Source organism: Nuphar pumila, chromosome 5, assembly GCF_984573655.1.
Source record: "Nuphar pumila chromosome 5, dmNupPumi1.hap1.1, whole genome shotgun sequence".
Classification (NCBI taxonomy): Eukaryota; Viridiplantae; Streptophyta; class Magnoliopsida; order Nymphaeales; family Nymphaeaceae; genus Nuphar; species Nuphar pumila.
Genome location: NC_143253.1, coordinates 131,949,554 through 131,970,760, shown reverse-complemented (window position 1 = coordinate 131,970,760; position 21,207 = coordinate 131,949,554). Strand labels below are relative to the sequence as shown.

The 21,207-nt window shown below is 40.1% G+C and overlaps 1 protein-coding gene across 1 annotated transcript; it reads right to left on the bottom strand.

The window, feature by feature from the left end:
• Positions 1-610: 610 nt before the first annotated feature.
• On the bottom strand, positions 611-3,324 carry LOC149838776 (beta-fructofuranosidase, insoluble isoenzyme 1-like). Its single transcript, XM_090006802.1, has 5 exons — positions 2,467-3,324; positions 1,980-2,138; positions 1,587-1,828; positions 1,399-1,489; positions 611-949 (listed from the first exon to the last, which is right to left on the bottom strand). The coding sequence occupies exons 1-5, from the start codon at positions 3,322-3,324 to the stop codon at positions 770-772; spliced, it is 1,530 nt and encodes a 509-aa protein (XP_089862928.1). The 3' UTR covers positions 611-769.
• Positions 3,325-21,207: the final 17,883 nt, after the last annotated feature.

Sequence of the window (21,207 nt, the reverse complement as noted above, 5' to 3'; positions counted from 1 at the left end):
TTACGTAGGGTTGGATGAAGAAATATATATAATTCTATGTATATATATGCTTTAAATGTTGTATTTTTTGTAGAACTTCAAATGTGAATGTTAGAATTACGGAGATTGGAGATATAGAGGTTCATTATTAAATAAATCAAATGAATGAGAAGTATGATTTAAAATGATGAAATAAATGAAAAGTATATATATATATATATATATATCCAATCAAAACATTGTACGAGTTTGGTCTGGTAATAAATGGTTCAATGATCCAAGGTTGAGTCCTGGCCCATCAAGTTTCTTTATAATTGCAATGAGTTCCTAACCAAATTCTTTCATACCTTGTTGCTAATCCAGAAAATTTGATGTAATTTAGCTTCAATTCCATCCAAATTCCACAAACCCAAACACGCCACAAGCATTAAACCAGGCCAACCCAGCCAGATGACCACTCCTAATCGAGAGGATATCCGGTCATATCCAATTGTCACCCTGCCTGATTTTAACCCAAGTAACCATTAGGTTTAGGTGCGAATCTATCAGGCGACTTATGAAGATTCATGAAAACTTCCAACCAAAGGAAATGAGAAAAAAAACAAAGGGCGAGTTTACATTGGGAAGCTACATCTTAATACTTTTCTATTGTACGAACTAATTCAGCAGTACTTTTAGTAACATGGCATAGAGGAACACGGGCATGAATCAAAGTCCTAAGCAGAAGAGAAATGATAAACAAAAAGCTAAAAGTAACCTTAAATATTTTTTTTTTATCTATTTTTAATAATCAGTTAATGGACGGTTTTGACATCGTCCATGCACTCAATCTGGAGATGCTAACTGTGGCAGCTCCATTGTTGAACACAAAGAGTCGTGCTTCGTCTCCGACGGCCTTCTCAGGGTAAACTCTTGCGGTAATGCAAGTCTTTCCGCCCCCACCAAAACTCTCCACGATAGAGTGATCAATCTACAAGAAATTATTAAATCCATAAAGCCTAATGGCAATTTAATATCCAAATTTGCTCAATGATCAGCTAAAATAGCACACTCTAATTTCACCAAAAAAGAGTCTTGCATTTAGCTTGAAAATTAATACAAAGACCAATTTAAGGGGCCATGTGAGGGATATAGATTCAGAAAGAAGCTCGTGAATCATGTTTATTCTGCTTGCAGTAAGCAAGCTGGAGTTCATGGAAAAAAAAGTTTACACCATCAGGAAAGCAGCCGTAAGTATGGCAAGCTTAGCCAACACAACTAGGTCTCTGATCCCGGGGTTGGTTACCCCATTCCTCATGGGAAAAAAAGTTGGGAGTTCATGAAATCGGTCCCATTTCATCATATTGGTTCATGACCAAGATCATGCAAATGTGGTAACTATGAAAAAAAAAAGGAAAGAAAGAAAAACTAGTAACATACCAAAGTACGTAAAGACAACTTCCCATCCGTTAGATCCACATCTACAAAGCCACCATATGTAGTTTTATCCACATCGGTTGCCAATGTTGACCTGCATTATGTGTAACTTCAGTCTACGATCCTACCATCTTGTGCAACTGAAAGAGGGAAAAAGAAAAAAGGAGCGAGAGGAGTCACTGTGGACGTACCTGCTTTGATCACTACACATGACTACCGCATGATTATTGCCTTGACCCTTGAACACCCTAAAGAAGACTGCAGTCTGCTCCTGCAAGTCTTTGGAAGCCAAAACCAACAGACCAAAAGGCCCAATTCCACCCTTAACTGAGGCACCCTTCTCACTGCATATCAATTGTGGGTTCACTAGACTTGGGTCCAGGACCTCAGCCTCCTCTAAACCATGCAATTTAAAAGTAACTTCTACATCTGCCTGAAAAAGAACCGATCAAACCAATATCACCAAATTCAGATCCTTTGGTACAATGCAAAGGCTCTAAATGCTCGAGTCAGAGTATGTGAAAGTAACACTTGGCTTATAGAACCATATTTCTCTCTTGATACAACTAGAATGGGAATTCTACCTGAGATGCCTTTACCCTTGGAACCTCAAGAACAGACCCGTCCTTAATCTGTTTATTATGAATGTCGTACTGTTCTCCACGTAGAGCTTCAATTTCTTCAACAGGCCACTGAACAAGCTGCCTTCTACTTGGATCAAGCCAAATACTTCTCGGAATCGACTGAAATGAATAAGTCAAGGACACCATTAATTCTTAATTTTATGAGAAATAAGAAAATATGGTGACTTTTTTTTTGCAGAATGTAGATACAATAATCAATACCCATGTTGAGCTTTTTGTTTCTGGGGGGCTTATTTGGATGCACCAACTTATCTAGAAAATTAAAATAACTTGGAAAATGCAATTTTCAAACTTATCCTAGTTTTGTAGATAAGTAGGTGCTGCCAAACACCCCTGCTTTGATATGAAAATCATCATTGTATCATTAACTTGTAGGTATGCTTGTGTGCAAATCAGCATTATATCATTAACTTGCAGGCATACTTACATGGACACCAGCCCAACCTTTCAGCATATCACTGGACACACTGTCTGATTCATTCATCCACCCCAAGAGAATCCTTCTGTTCTTGGCACTATCATAGAATGTTTTTGAGGCATAAAACTTCCCATAATCATATCGCAGCCCGCTCGCATTATCGGCAGATGTATTATCAGGAATATACTTGTCTTCTTGATGCAAATATGTTCCCACAGTGTAGTATTCATACTTCTTATCATCCAAGCTTGTTTTCAGTACATGCTTCACATGGTTACCGATAACAGAGGTATCCAATCCCTCAGTACCTCTAAGAGAAACAGGGAAAAGGTCAGGGCACTCCCACATACCAGTGCCTGCTGAGGAATGAAGAGGGTGTCGGGCTTTAACCCAATGAATAAAATCCCTGCTCCTGTAAAGAAGAGCCATCCCCCTGTGGCCTCTTTTGCTGCCCACAAGGACTCGCCACATTCCATCTGGACCCTGCCATGCTGTAGTGGGGTCCCTAAATGAACTAGCATTGATCTTGTTTTGAGTAGTAGGAGCCATTAAAGGGTTGTAAGAAGGCTTCACCCACTCCCTAAGAAAAGGGTCAAATGGGTTCTTGGGCAGGGCAATGTTTTGAACCTGTTGGCCTGCTGTGTTTATACCTGTGTATAGGATGGCAGGCTTGCCCCCTGGGAGAATGGTAGCAGAGCCGGACCAACAACCCTGTATGTCAAATGGCTCAGTGGGATATATTGCAGGTTCAAGAGGCAGCCAATTGATCAGGTCTGTGGATATTGAATGAGCCCAAACAATGTTGCCCCATACCGCACCAAGTGGGTTGTACTGATAAAACAAATGGTAGACTCCCTTGTAATACATAGGGCCTGAAGTTTGCAAAAAAAAAAAAAAAAGACAATTCACTAAATTTGAAAAAAAGGAAAGGAAAGACGGACCAATCAATTCATTTTTTGTAGTTCTTTTTGTTATTTATAATTGATGATTAAAATAACTTGAACATAGGAGGCTGACTCACCATTAGGATCTGAGCTCCCACATAAGCCATGCCAAAGAAGAGGAAAAGAATGCGTTAGGAACAGATTAAGAGTTTGCAGAACACTTTATTTACTCAGGAGAAAGGGTCAGAGTTATACCATTGATCCAATGGTTTGGTGGTTGGAAGTGATAACTGGTTCTATACTGTTGGTTTTGAGTAGTGTTTGGCTGCACAAATTGGAGTTCTTCAAAGATCTGATGAGATGCTTTAACTCCATGAACTGAGAGCAAAGTGTGGATGAGAGCCAGGACAAGCATCACTCTGCAAGGCTCCATTGTATCTCAAGATAAGTCTGTTGTCTGCACAAGAAAAACAACATATAAAACTTAAGAAACCATTGGTTTTCCTAGTTGATTGGTGCGTCTAAGGAGTGCGCTTGCCAGTGATGGGAAAAGAAGGGCAACTAATAAAAAGTAGATACGGTAGAGATTAGAAGCCAAATACAAAAAGATAAGTTAGATATCAAACTTGACAGGGAATATTTGTACATTGAGCCTATTGAAACTGATAAAATATGGCATTGCTGATAAAAAGGATTGCTAAACTGGATTCAGTCTTTATCATCATCAAAGAAGGATTGAAAAAGTAAAGAAAAGTGACCAAGTTGAATCATAAAGGTAACAAACAACCACGGTGCAGAATGAGTGTATCTGACCAGGGCAAGCACCTTTAGTGGATGATAAAAATAAGGGAATTATGATGCAGATGGACTATGAACAAGAAAAGAAGAAGGTATAGTTACTTTAGGAAAACTTATCCACGGTATGAAACACACTTCAAAAGAATGACAAGCTTCTTCAGGAAAACATTTGTGGCCATAGGAACACGTTTCAAACACGGATAGAAAAAAACCGCGGTTTTTTTTTTCGATAGATAGAAGAGTTGAAGAAAAATTCAGACCACACATCATTACCTGAAAATCTTGGAATATCATATTTTGAAAATATCGATAAAAAAGATATTCTAGCCGCTGCTTTAAGTAATTAATATACCATGATATATTCAATATATCGCGATATTGCCCACCTGCCGTTCCCATAATAATATCATGATTTTATCACTACATTTATATTCATACTGAAATCACATCGTTGAAATATCACCCAATCTATTTTTTGCATGTACTTATTTTTTGCTCATAATTTTAATTTAGTTATATTGCCCAAATATTGCCATATGGGAAAAAACAATATCTTCACGGCCAATATGTTGTCCTTAACAATGTTGTCACCACAAGGCATGTGCTTTGTCCAAAATAGTGAAGATTTCCTAAAATTAACAAACTGCCCTAAATAATAACAAAAGAAGGGTGCAAAAAGTAAACAAAAGAAAGCCAGAAAAAAAATATTGGGGAATTGTTTGTAAGAGTTTATAGTACTCAGAATAATATTTGCTTATAAAAAAATGAAAAAGAATGGGCTGATGTTCTATATGAACTGCACGAGCTTTTAATTCAACAGAATCTATTTATGTGATTGAGGAAGGAAAATTCCACTAAAAAAAGCGCAGAAAAAAAAATCATTAAAAATGACTTCCTGGATTAGTTTTACAAATTTAGCAACAATGGGGAGTCTGTTTAGGGAAATGTTATCCATACAGCCTTACCTTGTCATCACCAATTAATACATAACTGTTTCAGTCGTTGGGTAATAATTATAATATCAGTACAATTATAAGATTGCCTATTCTAATCTGTGGGCCTTTATGACTTTTTATGTGGATTACTTAGTCAAGGCCTAACGTTTTTACAAGACTTTCTCACCTTTACAATTCCATATAGTTATTTATTTAATTAAAGTTTGCCCACGAGGGTAGGGGCGATTTGTGTATGTCACCAAGTTGACTGGACGTCACAAGTTCAAAATGCATGGGTGGCATCCCTTGACACAAGATTAATGCTCTGAGTGTACACACCAATTGACAGGCCAACCAATGTGCGGTCCGTGATGGTGATGGAGGGTTTTCCCTTTGATTTTTTTTTTGTTCGAGGGGTTTCCCTTTGATTGTTCAAAAAAAAAATCTATCTTTAAGTTTGTGCTTGTCAATGTGTGACTTTAGAGCCAACCAAAAGAGGTCCCCTTTGCTTTTTTACTCTAGCTTATATGGAAGTCAGTCGAGTCTGAACAACTAAGTTTTGTCCTTTTTTAAGGGGGACACATTTAAACAATTTTATATGGCTGAACGGTCAAAAGAATACAGCTAGGACTATAAATGAGTGAGTCTAGGTTCAGACCCATAAACCAGACAATGTCTTACAAACAACAGGCAAGGGGGCCAAAAACTAGGACAACTCAACCCCAAGAATTAGATTATTAACCACCATATATAGACAAGATTAAGGCAGGGTGGTCCTGATATCCGGATCCTATTTTTCAAACCAGCCTGATATCTGGCCTACAGATAGGACTAATGAACGAGTTGAACGAGCCGAACATGGCATGTTTGGGTTTGGCTCGAGCTCAAGCTCGGCTTGTCCTTGAATGAGAAGAGCCGAACACGAGCTGGCTAGTGTAAAAACTTTTCATGGTATTTATATATAGAATATATATATATTATATATTACACTTAAAACATATATATTTCATATATTATACTTAATAGTCGTTATTTTATGTATATATTTAACATGCATCCTTTTCTTTATATATATGTATATATATTATGCATTCTTTTCTTTATATATTACACTTAAATTATATATTTTACATAAAAATATCTTTTTATCTATACTGTTCAGGCTCGACTCTTTTATGCTACACGAGCTGCTCATAGCTTGACTCGCCAGCTATACGAACCAGTTCATGACAAGTCAAACCGAGCCAAGTCACGAGCTGATCGATTCATTTACCAGCCCTACCAACAGCATGTGGGTTTGTGAAGCATAGCATGGGCAAGGAGCCCTTTAACCCTTGATAACTAATAATAAATGGTCAAGGCTCAACAATGGCTCCCGGGCACGCTTTTCAAAAATGGATCATGTTCCACCAAACATTGGCTCTTCGTACTTATCCTTCATCCCAGTGAGACCCCAGAAGGAAGCTCCCCATCTTCCCAATTGGAGCAAAACTTGCCATTTGAAGGCAAAATACATCTCAAAAGCAAAAGATCCCGTTATCCAAACAACCACCAATAATTCTCGATTGCTAGATTTTGCAAGGAAAACCATATCCTTTCGAGTCGTGAGATGATACAATATTTCTCCATTGCTAGATTTTGAAAAAGAAAACCATCCTTGTGTATTCCTCATGACTCATTATATGATTCCAGAATGCACCCATTACACAAAATCAAGAGCAACAGCAGTAGCAGAAGAGGGATGCTAACAAATGCCATCAAAACAAGCTCTTAAGATGAGAGAGAGAGAGAGAGAGAGAGAGAGAGAGAGAGAGAGAGATGCTAGCAATACCACCAACACAAAATCTTATATAAAAACCAATAAAAGAGAACTTGACTTACCCAGTAGAACTATCTCCCCAAATGACAGTTGAACATGTCAAAGGTACTGATCCACACCCAAGAAAGAATCAATCACCAATCTTGAACCAGCAACTCTCTCTAAGCATGTCTCTAGTTTTTTGGCTGTTGAGAAATATGTAAGGTTTTGGTGCTCTCTTATAAAGAGGGAAAAGAAGGGGAGATATGGGGTTGGTGAAGGAGATCCTTCAAGATTTGCTACAGATTTTTTTCTTTCTTTTTTTCTCTCCACAACCTCACACTTTCTCTCTGGAAGACTCCTTTGATTTTCATGAGCCCCTCTTGGTGGCTTTGCTTTGGTATTTATACATAATCGGACCCAGTTTCCTATGATAAAGATGGGGTTTAGTTTTTTGTTGTTATCTTCGGCCTTAAAAAAGTCTCCTCAATTAAGTTGTTACTATGGATAACTGTGGAAATGTGAGAAAAACTTATCCAGAAATATCCGTGTCCATTTGGACTGGGTCCTAATCAGCTACTTGGAGATCCATGTTCTTTGCATCAAGGGCTGTCAATAATCAGGTTTTTAATTACTTAGAAACCTACCTGACAAGCTCACCCAGTTTCACAGAAAGCTGGATTTGAACCAACCCTAATAAATTCTATAATTTTGTTTGTGTCCAATACAATACGGACTTGGGTCCTAATTAGATTTTCAACACTGTCCAATTTTGCATGCATCCTGCCTATATACAACTAAATCTTGAAAATTTTCTGGATTTGGCCTCTTTGTACTGAAAGGTGCATCTTCCTACTTGGGACCCGGTCATGGACAAAAGGTAAGAATCCGTGGGGTGGCTGGACTGAAACCCAGTGCACATGACCCGCTGTGGTGGAACCTCCAAGTAGATCTGCATTGGTCAGGCTAAAATCTGATCCATCTGCAATATCTACTGGGTCAGATTTGTGAACAAAAAAACCCCCAAAACTCTCGTTTGCTCGCTGTAAACACAACTTTTGTTCACATCTACTCTCAATCCTTTCTGGGCAAGGCAAAATCTAGCGATAAATTGAACCTTTTTCACTAAAATATTGGGGAAATCGGAAATCCCGATATATTTGTAATTAAAAAATATGAGAATAGTAAAGAACATGTGATTTTTTTTTTTATAATTTTGTGAAAAGATCATAGTATATTGAAAATATACAATATTTTAGAATCCAGAGATAACATTGGTATTACAGAGCCTGTGTAAATCTCATAAAATATTAATTATAAGAGGAAACAACAAGAATTCAAGGGATATCGATTTTGGCCAGCTTGTAGATAAAATTGATATCCCTTCAATATGGCCATTTCCTCTTATCCTTAATATATAAAAATATACCGATATTTTCAAAATGTCGGCGATATTCATGACACTGGTTGGCAACTGGATAGGCATGACCCACATGCCTTGTCGGGTAAGATTCATCATTTTGATATGTTTACTGACCCCGATCTGATCCAGATCCAGGCTGGAAACTGAGAAACCGAATGCAGGTACATCAAGGGGCGGATCGGATGAGGGTAGTCCTGACCGAGTTACCATCAGAAAGCCTATCCGATGCTCTTCACCCATACGATGAACATAATCCAAAGTTCCTCACATTCTACCTCTGTTCTCAGTTTTGCCATTTTACATGCCTTGGATGCCGTTCATCTAAAGCATGAAAGGATGTGAAAGGGAATAGTGGGACCCATCTATGACATGGGTGATCCGACGGTTGATGTTGTTCATTTCATGGATCAGAGATACCCCTAACCCGATCCACTGTCCTCTGACTCAGATCCAACACGCCATGGTAGTCATGTTGCGTCCAAGTACGATCCTGTAATTTGGCATCTTACCCATTGAGCCCACACAGACTTAAGCGGTAGCACAACGACCAATCTCAATGGTTGAGTACGCTTCAAACAACCCTTTCCCCACTAAAGGGCACACCTAGCTTCACCCTCACGGCAAGCCCGCTAATGGATCGGGCTGACCGGACCGTTGACTGAGTCGGCCTGAAACATTTACTAACATGCCGGGCTTTGGCCTGGTTCTTAACGGGCTCAGGTTTGAAGAGAAGCGCATGGCCCAGCCCATTAGCCCAACAGGCCAATGTAAAGTGGCCCAATCTTAAAATGCATAAATGCTTCATTGAAATTATCGGTTAATTAGAGAATAGCAAGTTTTCATGCAACTAATTAGGTAAATAATAATAGTTATTCAAGTTACTATATAATAGTTAATTTTAAAAAAAATTATATTATTCAAAAATTAATAAATAACTCAGGCCCATCGGGCCTGCCTGAGCTCGTCGACCCACGTATATAACAGGCAGATTTTGGTCCGGTATCTAATAGGTCCGGGCCTAAAATCATGGCCCAAACCTGACCCATGTCGAGTCAGGTCGGCTTGGCCCATCAAGTTGCCAAGCCGATTGCCCACCGATACTAGTGAGTAGAGCTGGGAAACAAGTCGAGCCCCTCGTGGCTCGGCTCATGTTACGCTCGTAAATAGCTACGAGCTCCTTCAAAGTTGTAAACTAAGTTTGGCAAGCTGAATATGAAAAGTAGATAGTCGGGTTACCTTGATTCGACTTGTATAATCTCCTTAGGTAATAAGAAATATATTTTAGATATATTTTGCATGTCTTTTTTTTAGTACTATTTATTTCTTTTAACTTTAAAACAATATATTTTTCTATAAACAAGTCAGTTTGAAGTTAGTCAATCACGTTTGTTTTAAAAAAAAAAAAACTTCAGTGATAAGTTTTTTTAACACTTGTTCCCCCGCTTTTGGTTTGGATTAGATCAGGTATTTTTTTTTTAGAGTTTTCATAAGGCAGTTGATAAGTTTATTGTTAAGCCCAGTCGGTTGAAACCAACGGGTGTGGGTCCGTGGAATTTGTGCCTTACAACTCAACATGCCAAACCCACCTTTAAAAACTTTTATTCATGATATCTTAGTAGGGTGTCGACGGGCCTGATTTACCTGGATTCCACTCGAACCAAACCCTATAGAGTCAGGGTATGGTGAGATAAATAATAAGACCCGATTAAGACTCAAGTCCAGACCCAGAGGTCTGATTTATAACGAACCTGATTAGACCCGCGTCCAAACTCAATACCATACCCCAAAACTGAGTTCGAGTCTAGTACCACCTGGGTCCTAACCAAACCCGACCCTTTGACACCCTTAGTACCAGCCACAGCCGGCCTCCCTCTATTGAGGTAGGACTCGGGGGCGACGGTTAGTGATTGTAGCTGGTGGGCCAAGCGTTTTATACAATCCTTTCATGAGGTGGCCTCCCCCAGTTACCTGAATAAATAATGTATAAAAAACCACTCTTTTCAAGGGGTTTTATCTGAAAAAGATCACTTTCACCAATCAAAAGGGTTCATATTAATATTTCTAGTGGAAAATTTATTGCCTACCATAAAGTCAGGTGATTGTAGCAGCCGCTGACTTATGCTTTTTTTAAATATGTAGTTATCGTAACGACTAGTAACAATATCATTAATATTTTAGATAGGCAAGCTGGGGTTAGGCAGACCCTTACCAACTTACCACATGGGATACCACCTCGGTAGTACAATATCATTATTTGTTCCCTTTAGATTCACATCTGTGGAATTAGAGGTGGCAAAACCTGACACGACCCGCCAACCCGCCTCTTAGGCGGGTTCGGGTTTGGCAAAAATAAACCCGTTTAATAAACCGGTTGACCCGCCTAACCGGTTTATTAAACAGGTTGGGTTCGAGTTTGGCAAAAATAAACCCGTTTAATAAACAGGTTGACCCGCCTAACCAGTTTATTAAACGGGTTGGGTTCGTGTTAGGGGTATGCCAACCCGGCTGACCCATTTAATAAACGGGTAAGAGGGGCCCACCAACCCGTTTACCTGACCCAACTAGTTTATTAAGTGGGCTGGCGGGTCGTGTTGGGTTACCCGTTTAATAAACGGGTCGGGTTCGTGTTTGCCACAGGTGACCCGTTTAATAAACGGGTTGGGTTCGGGTTGAGGTATGTTGACCCGCCAACCCGACCTGATTGCCACCCTTATGTGGAATGTAAGTGATACATGGTGACTATATAAAATGCTGGCTAACATTAGCTATGGGGCGTGAGTTAGTGGGTGTGGTGGACATTTCTTATGTGATCCACCATTTTATATGATCCACATCTCACCTCACTCATTGATATAAAAAGTGACGCAAAATGAAAATTTCGTTTTGAGAGATTTTTTAACCCTTTCAAATGAAAGAGACTTTTTCGTTCAGGGAGACTTTCTAAAAAATATACTTTTTATAAAAAAAAACATTTCTCTATTAGAAGGAATGTTTCCTACCAAGAGAAAATTAATTTTTACACTCACCACCACCACCCACCATCTTTAGTTTGACAAATTTTTTTATATTTTTCCACTTTGCTTTTCCATGCTACACAAATAAGCAAAAAAATATTTCTTTTTGAAAAACTTTTCATAAGCAAAACATTTTTTTTATGAGAGTTTCTGGCTTCCAAAAGTACCCTAAGTCTTCTTTCCCCGTGATGGAATCTAGGTCATTGTGAAAATTAACTTGTGCACGTTAAACTTTGGAGTTTTCCATTTATTTGAGAACTTCAAGTAAATCTTACCATAGGCAGTTTGTTCATAAGAAAAATGTAAAAATAGGACAAGCTGCAAGCAGGTTGTCATTAGAGATGCATGCATCTCTTTCGTAAAGGATATCGGATCGTTTCAAAATGTCATCCAACAGCCAGAACGCAACACGCGTCCTGGCTGGGTCCCTCCAAAAAGGGTCTCATATACACCCTTAAACCGCCCCCTGGTTTTCCCTTGTCTTCTCTCTCTCTCTCTCTCTCTGTTTTGCCCTCACCCTGATCCCGCCTCACTCTCTCTCACGACATCCCTCAGCCAACGATATTCTCTTTAACTCACATTCTTAGTGTGACCCATCCATGACCCGTTTTACGTTCTGTCTGCGTTTGATACGATCCGCTCTCTTGGTAATCACGTATGTGACTTATAGGCCGGCTTCACCACCACGATCAGCGGGTCCTGTGTCAAGCTAAACGCCTAGGATTGAATTCCACTGGTGCATTGGGACTGCTGCTTTAGGCACCTAAAGTTGGGTGGTGGTATATATCTTCAACCTAGAGTTTTAGGTCACAGAATGACCCGGTTCTCGGTGAGCGTTTTCCTCCATAAAAAGAAAAAAAATAAAGAAAAGGCAGGCCTCCCTGCAAAGGAAACACTGTGCAGTCCAATTAGAGGCACATCTTTAAACTGAAATTCAGCAGTGGCAATTTATAAGGAACCAACTAATCTTGCATGGCCTCGTTGACCACAAAAGCTCATTATTAAATACAGGTGCATACTTCAATAACTAAAGACAACGAACCATTATTCAGAGACTCTTTTTTAGATACTACAATACCTATTGTATTTCTAGAGCAGGATACAGTATGGTGCTACTCAAACTTGTTTGCATAGATCCAGCTACTAAATGTTGAATCTTACCATGTACTTGTGTTTAACGTAATTTATACATGTTAGTAAGTTTAATCATCTCCAACATGTCAAAAGCGATAAGATACAGTGTTTAAGATGTTGAAAAAATCAAAGGTTCACAATTCATGAAGACAATGATGGTTTCTAAATGGCCTAAAACATTATGGTGGAATCAACTTTAATAAGTAGGTTGATAAAGTACATGAATCATGTTAAACATTATCCAATGGTTAGATTTTGATTTTGGAAATCAGATCTATGTAGTTGACGTAGCACAGTTGGAGTCTCGTTTAAATTTGCAATTCTTTCTCACATCCCCTATCTAGAGCCTAGTCAAACGCCCGAGTCTTTTTTCCCTATGTTCATCAGAATGGCTGGGGCCAGCCAGCCCATAAATCAGATCCATTGATAGGCCTGATCGAAATTTGTTGGTAATGAGCTCATGTTCAGCCGATTATGCGCTTTTCTTATGTTCATTGCAGATCGAGCTGAGTTAAGGGCGACTTGGTTCATTTACAGACCCTACTTGTGATCCTACAGGCAAAGGAAATTAGCAGAAGACCCGGTTCTCTCTCATGATTTTCTGCTACCACTTTTAATGTTAGCAACTGAAAAAATGCTAAGCAGATCAGGTCATGCTGAACATGAGCTTTTTGCTCATGCCAACATCGTGGCCGTCTGTTTGCATTTTGATGAATGTCACGTAGCATATAACTGTTCTGTTGACTTTTTAACTTTTCAAAATAAAAAACGGACGGCCGCGGTGCTGTTACGAGCAAAAAGCTCATGTATAAAAATTCAAGATTATAAATATTAAAAAAAATCTCCCCATGCATAGTTACAAAAGTTTAAAACCGCAGACCAAGGGGTTTGGCATAGTGGGATGGGCCTAGACCATTTGACGGACGGTTTAGGTTCAAATCCCATGGGCATCACCCCCAAGGGTAAGCCAAAGCTTGGCAACTCCCTGGGGTCAAGGGGTAAGCATTCAGAGTTTTACGCCGACATGGACAGACACCATAAGTACAGCAGGCTGAGCCAGTGCGGCTTGGTCTCTGCTTCTAGGACGGTTTCTTCGACGAGTAAGACTCAAAAAAAAGAAAGAAGTTTAAAACCACAATTTCTTGGGAGATTTTCTACTTTTGAATATTTCTTGAGTTTTTTTGTCAAAATCTAGGAAAAATATTAAAAATCAAATAAATTCTCAAACAATTAAATAAAAATCAACTAATTAAACAATTATATATATATAATCTATTTTCTGTGTTACAATAGAGGCAATGTAATCCACCATTTGATGGTGGTGTAGCATGGTCTCATAATGCATCTTTAAGTCTCCCCATCTTTTTCCCTACATAGAACTGTAGATATAAAAGAAATGATATGAATACATATAAAAAAAGAAATACATAAAATTATCGATACTAATAAATCATAGAAACTAATCATACTTATTAAACATTTGTTACTATGCAAATAATAACAGAGACAAAACAGGTATGAAAAATATGTTCTGGTTACTTTGGATTCGGCCTCCAAAGCCTCTAATTTCACAAGGGTGGTCTGCTGATAAATGTAGTGTTACCGATTGATTGTGACACTACATTGATATAATTGAGTTCGTGAGAACACTTAATATCTAATTAACTATGTGGATTTCAAGTCACTGGCATGTGGCATCCCAACAAAAACTGCCTAGTTTTTCTATATTCTTTTCTTGTTAATTGACCCTGTAGATCTAATCTGCTTAGCTTGCATGTTTAGCTGATATTAGTGTTTGGTTTCCAACATGTGAACATGTTTTCTTGGTGACTAAAAAAAATCAATGGCTATAAATGCATCTTTGAAACAATATGATTAAAGGGTCAATTCTTAGCAAATCAGCCAAGTTAAACACATTTACAGTTTTAGATTCAGTGGAAGAAACATGCACCTATGAGATCCCAAGATGATTGTGCTGCAATTGATTGTAGCAAATGTGTGTAAAAATGTTGGCTATAATGATTATGCCATGCGTTCAAGTAGAAACCACTTTCTGTTTTTTTCAAAATGTTGCCCTATAAATATGATCTACAAGCTTTGTTTAGTCAAAAACATTGTTTGGATTGTTTGGTTGTGTTGGCAACAGGTTTTAAAATAACCTAAAAGTTATTGGCCCACAATAACCTAACAGCAATGGCTTTTATGGTACAAACGATTATATCCATTGATTTTATTAAAGACAGGTGAAGATTTCTATTTTTGCGAAAAAATCCATGTAAGATTTTTCAACGATCTGGGTATGGTTTCTTTATCATAGGAAATCAATGGAAGATTTTTCAAAAAAGAAAATCGATGGAAGATTTTTCACATCCTAACCACATGATTTTTGTTTTTTTTTAAACTAAAGGTGTCACTGTAAATGGCTTCTCGCGAAAATGAGGTGCACCCTGCAGCTGAACCAAGCCAGGTCTTCAGCAGGAGCATCCAATTCCCTCCTCCTCCTCTCTCTCTCTCTCTCTCTCTCTCTCTCTCTCTCTCTCTCTCTCTCTCTCTCTCTCTCTCTCTCTCTCTCTCTTGCTTCCTTCCTCCGGTGTGAGTTGGCTATTAAATCCAGCCACCTAATTCCGGTAAGATACTTTTTTCTTTTGAATTGTCAAGCAAGAGTTAAGGCAGACACCCAGCAGTACATGATAAAAAACAGGAAAAGGAAAGAAGAAAGGGAAGGAAACACGATTAAGGTGGTTCGGATGTTGCCTACATCCACGGATGAAGACCTCTCACACCCATATTATTGTTGTTCTCACAATGTGATGCATAACAGGTTACAGGCAGAGGGTATATATAGCAATCAGGCAGAGAGGCAACGTTATCCTTGATAAGCATAATGTTGCATAGCGATAGATGCAAGAGGGGATAATGATAAGCATTGGGAGAGTCCCAAAAGAGCTGCACGACCAAACGAGAAGAGAAGCCTTGTCCGGTGGGAAGAAGATCACGATATGATCATGAAGGTTGATCATATCATGATCTCATTGCCAGTTTTAACACTCCCCCTCAAGTCGGGACTCTATATTAATCAGACCCAACTTGGTTCCGATGTCTTCAAGTTGGTCTCCGTTAACGGCTTTGGTGAAGATATCGGCCAACTGGTCCGTGCTTTTGACATGTGTGGTGAATATGGTCCCTGCTTGGATTTTTTCCCACACGAAGTGACAGTCGAACTCGATATGTTTTGTGCATTCGTGAAAGATTGGGTTTGCTCCGATGTGGATGGCAGCTTGATTATCGCATCTTAATTTCATGGCATCATCACCACAGAACCCCATATCACGTAAAAGGGCTTTAATCCATATGAGCTCGCATGATGCAGAGGTCATGGCCTGATACTCAGCTTCTGCACTGGACCTAGCGACAATGTTTTGCTTCTTGCTTCTCCATGTAACCAAATTTCCCCCTATAAGAGTGCAGTAGCCTGATGTGGACCTTCTATCGTTTGGGTCTCCTACCTAGTCAGCATCCGAGTATCCGATGACTTTGGTATGGCCGTTCCTATCCATAAGGATGCTGTGACCTGGGGATGACTTTATGTACCTCAGAATCCTGTGGGCTATGGCCAAGTGAGGGACTTTGGGGTTATGCATGAATTGGCTAATGAGGTTAACAACATAGGTGATGTCGGGTCTCCTGACCATGAGGTAAATGAGACGTCTTACCAGTCTTTGGAAGTTGCTGACGTCGTGCACTGACTCCCCCTCATCTTTACTGACTTTGTGGTTTTGATCAATGGGTGTGTTTGCAGGCTTGGCTCCTAACATCTCGACTTTCTTAAGCAGGTCTATGGCATACTTTCGTTGACATAGGAATATGCCATGGTTGGATTGTGCAACTTCTATGTTGAGGAAGTAGCGAAGCTTGCCGAGGTCCTTGATCTCAAATTTTTGACGTAGGTGATTTTTCACTACGTCAATTAGCGTTGGGTCATCTCCTGTGATGATGATGTTATCAACATACACGAGGATGATAATGTTACCGGTGGCACTCTTTTTGCTAACCATAGAGTACTCAGATGTGCTTCTCTGAAAACCTAACTGTGTGAGGGCGTCGCTAAGCTTGGCAAACCATGTGTGTGACAATTGCTTGAGCCCATATAAGGCCTTCATCAATCTGCAAACGAGGTTTTTGTTGCCAATGTCGGGGTGTCCAGGTGATAATTCCATATAAACTTCCTCTTGAAGGTCTCTGTGAAGAAAGGCGTTCTTAACATCGAGTTGGTTTAGTGGCTATCTGTGATTGGTGGCAGGGGATAGGAGGATTTTGATAGAGTTCATTTTGGCCACTAGGGCAAAGGTCTCATGGTAGTATGTTCCTTCAACTTGGATGTATCCTTTTGCGACCAGTCTTGTCTTGTATCGCTCGATGGTTCCGTCACTCCGATATTTGATCTTGCATGTCCATCAACAGCCCAATGGTTTCTTGCATGAGGGGAGAGGGATGACTTTCCACATCCTAATCTTTCTTAGGGCGGCAAGTTCTTCCCCCATAGCAGCTCTCCATACTTGTTGGGTGTTGGCATCTTTGAAGGTGGATGGCTTTGTGTTAGAGTAGACGTTGCAAAGGTATGAGAGGTACGCATTGGAAAATCCATCAAAGTAAACATGTCTTTTGATGGGGTGATCGGTGGATCCAGACGCAAGGTAGGTATAGAAGTCCCTCAGCCTAATAAGATGTCTAGTGGTTTTGCCAGATCTTCGTGTCATCACGAGATGCTCAATGGGGCCTTCGGCTGCCGCATGAGGGGTGGCATTGGTGGAGACAATATCGCTGGGGTGTTCGACCAATGTGTGATGCATGATCCTGGTGGGACCCTCCTCTCCAGCCTCAATGGCGGGCAGGATAGGGATGACGTCTTATGGGGTGTGCTCCCCCTGAAAGTCACAGTAAAAAATAGACGTGTCTTTAGCTTGATAATAGGGCTCCTCTTCAAAGAATTCGACGTCACGGGAAAAGAAAAGCCATCTGCTTATGGAGTCATAGCATTTGTATCCCTTCTTTACGAATGAATACCTCCAAAATATATATTTTGCTGCTCTTCTTTCAAGTTTGTCTCTGTGCTTTTTTTGAAGATGAACGAAGCATTTGCACTCGAACACTCGTAGGTGGGACAAGGGCAGGTTCCTTCTCATGATCATCGCCATAGGAGTCTTGTAGCCAGTGGCTTGGCTGGGAAGGCGGTTGGACACATAGCAGGTCGTGGATACAACATCTGCCTAGAAATGCCTGGGGACGTTCATGTGGAACATGAAGGCCCTGGCCATGTTTAGGAGTGTCCTATTTTTGCATTCAGCGATGCCATTTTGTTGAGGCATGCCAGTGCAACTGGTCTAGTGGGTGGGCCCGTGATTAGTAAGGTGTTTGATGAACTTGGAGTTCACGTATTTCCTCCTGTTATCTGAGTGAAGGGTTTTGATCTTGGCATCGAACTGAGTTTTGACCATATTCTCGAATTTCTTATAAGTGTCAAAAACTTTAGCTTTACGTTTGATAAGTTATAACCGTGTTGCATGTGAATAATCATCAGTGAAAGTGATAAAATATCTAAAACTTGAATATGATTCAATAGGGGCTGGTCCCTAGACATCGGAGTGAATGAAAGAAAAGCTTTTGTCGCTTTTTGTTTCGGATAAAGGAAAAGGGATTCTGGTTTGCTTTGAGTATTGGCATGCGTCACACGACTCTTAAGATGGTGTGATGTGGGAAAAAAATCTCTTTAAGGTTTGATAAGAGGCGTATCTGAGTCTGAAATGCCACATTTTGTCCATGTTAGTGGTTCTGTGAGCAGTGTGGGCCTGAGTTTCCACGTCAAGGAGGTAGAGCCCATTTACCGCACGTCCTCTACCAATCACCTTCCTTGTATTCAAGTCCTGGAAAACCACATATTTAGAAGAAAAGATCGCAACACAATTATGACTCTTTGTGATCTTGCTGATTGACATGAAGCTAGAAGAGAAGGGACGTATAGGGCCTCTAACGACCCTAGGTCGTGCAGTAGAGATACATTACCAACTTCATTGACAGGTATTTGAATCCCATTTGCTATGCTAATAGGACCCTTATTTGTTGATCGGATGTTTGTCAGCATGTCGGCCTTGCCCATCATGTGGTCAGTTGCGCCGGTGTCGGCGATCCACTTGGAGTCAATGGGCTTAGAGCTAAGAGCAGATGTGTTACCTATAGTTGTCTTTTGTTGACCTTCGAGAATAGCCGCAAGGTTGGACTTATTGATTTGTTGTAGAAGTTGCGCAAGGTCTTCTATGGTAGTTCCTGTGTTAGGTCCCTAGTTGTTTTCACGCGGTGTTTGTTGCTCCGGACGTCCGTGGATTTCCCAGCACTTTTCTCTCAAGTATCCAAGTTTTTTGCAATGAGTGCATCGCGGCCTTACCCATCCCCATGAGTGATTGCTTCCCGTGTTCTCGGGGGGGAAACAAGTAGTGCCCTCCTTGGAACTACTGGAGAAGGTGGCTTTTTCATGGATTTCGGACCGGGGTTCACGCCCCATGACTCTCCGACGAGTTTCCTCCCGCTGAATGATGGAACAAACCTCATTGAAACAAGGTAAATCCCTGAACATAAGGATCTGACTTCTTAAATTGTTATAGTCATGTTTAAGACCAGTGAGGGTTTTGAAAACCTTGTCCTCCTTGACGCATCTCTTGATGACCTCTGTATCATTGGTAATGGGTCGATATAGGTTCATTTCATCCCATATAGCGCGTAAGGAGCTGAGGTAGGAATGGAAGGGCTTGTCTTCTTTGGTCAGGTGGGCGATTTCTTGCTAAAGTTGATAGATCCTGGTGAGGTTATTCTGCTCACCGTAAATGTCTTTAAGTGAATCCCATATCTCTTTGGCAGTGTCAAGGAACAATAAGCCCTCAACGATGCTTTGGTCCATAGAATTTAGAAACCAGGACATAATGAGATGGTTACTTGATTCCCATTCATTATAGCCAGGCTTGTCAGAGGTAGGCAGGATGATCTTCCCATTGATATATCCAAGCTTGGATTTGTTGCTAAGGAAGAGTGTTGCCACCTTGGACCAAGACAGGTAGTTGGACCAGTTCAGCGGAATGATGGTGATTTTGAGCGTGGGATTCTGCTCTTGCACGACCATCTTTGATGTGGCATGTGTAGAAGAGCTTGGCTCGTTATCTCCTTCTGCCATAGTCGAGGATCAAGGACAACGCTGGGATGGTCACTGGTTATTATAGAACCTGACTTTGATACCATGATAAAAAATAGGAAAAGGAAAGAGGAAAGAGGAAAGGAAAGGAAGCACGATTAACGTGGTTCGGTTGTAGCCTACGTCCATGGATGAAGACCTCTCACACTCATATTATTGTTGTTCTCACAATGCGATGCATAATAGGTTACAGATAGAGGGTATATATAACAATCAGGCAGAGAGGCAATGTTATCCTTGATAAGGATAACGTTGCATAGCGATAGACACAAGAGGGGATAACAATAAGCATTGGGAGGGTCCCAAAAGAGCTGCACGGTTGAATGGGAAGAGAAGCCCTTTCCGGTGGGAAAAAGATCATGATATGATCGTGAAGGCTGATCATATCGTGATCTCATTGCCAGTTTTAACAGTACATGCATCAATTACATTTCACACATGTGCATCTAAAGTGAACCAAACAGGTGGGTTATGACACAACAATAATGTTACTAGCCATTATGATATCTTTCAATGTATCATCTATAAAATTAATAATAAGTACATATTTAAAGTTGTTGCTACTCTCCCTTGACTTTATGGTAGGAAATAATTTTTGAACCATAAATATTATTATGGACCCTTTTAATCAATGAAAGCGTCAACTTTTCAAATATACCCCAACTAAAAGTGTGGCGTGTTACCAAAAATGCAATACGACTCGGAGGAGCACACTTCTCCAAAACGCATTTCGAAAGCATAAAATGTATCACTTCTCAAACGTGGGGAAGCGACCCTTTTAAATTGAAACTTCTCATTTAGCTTTCCACTAGCTTTTCTGATCGCTTTTCACTCGCTATCCAATATCAGAACAAATTTGGAGTTTTTAACAATTTGTTTTTTGTCCAATATCGAAAAAACTTGATTCCTATTTGCTTCTCACTTGCATCCTAAGTTGCTTCCTTCTTTGTTTCCACTTTGCTTCTGAAATAATTTCTAGTTTGCTTCTAAGTCGTTTCGTGCCCACTTCCTAAAATTTTATAAGTGTCTAGAGACAACCAATGATGGAAGGCCACCTCACTCTCTCACAAGCTCATTAAAACCCTAAGTCTTCTTTGCCCATGATGGAATCGGGACGGCCCTTTTGGGCATGGACTTGTGTATGTTAATTTTTGGCGTTCTTCATCTATACAAGAACTACGAGTAAAACTTATTTTGGGCTGCTCACTAATAAGAAAAAAGAAAATTATAAAAAACAGGTCAAGCGGCACCCAACCAAGCTGTCTACATGTTGTCATTAGTGACACATCTCTTTCGTAAAGGATAGTTGATCGTATCAAACTCTGGCTAGCATTGCTTATAATGTCACCAAGCAGCCAAAACATAACATCTGCCCTGGCCGGATACCACCAAAAAAGGTCTCTTGCACCCTTAACCCACCTCTCTCTCTTCAGGAACATGCACATTTTTATGGGGGACTTCAATTGCTTGTTGTCTACCAACGACTCCAACATGTCGGTATCCAATCTTGCCTCCATGCACGGTTTT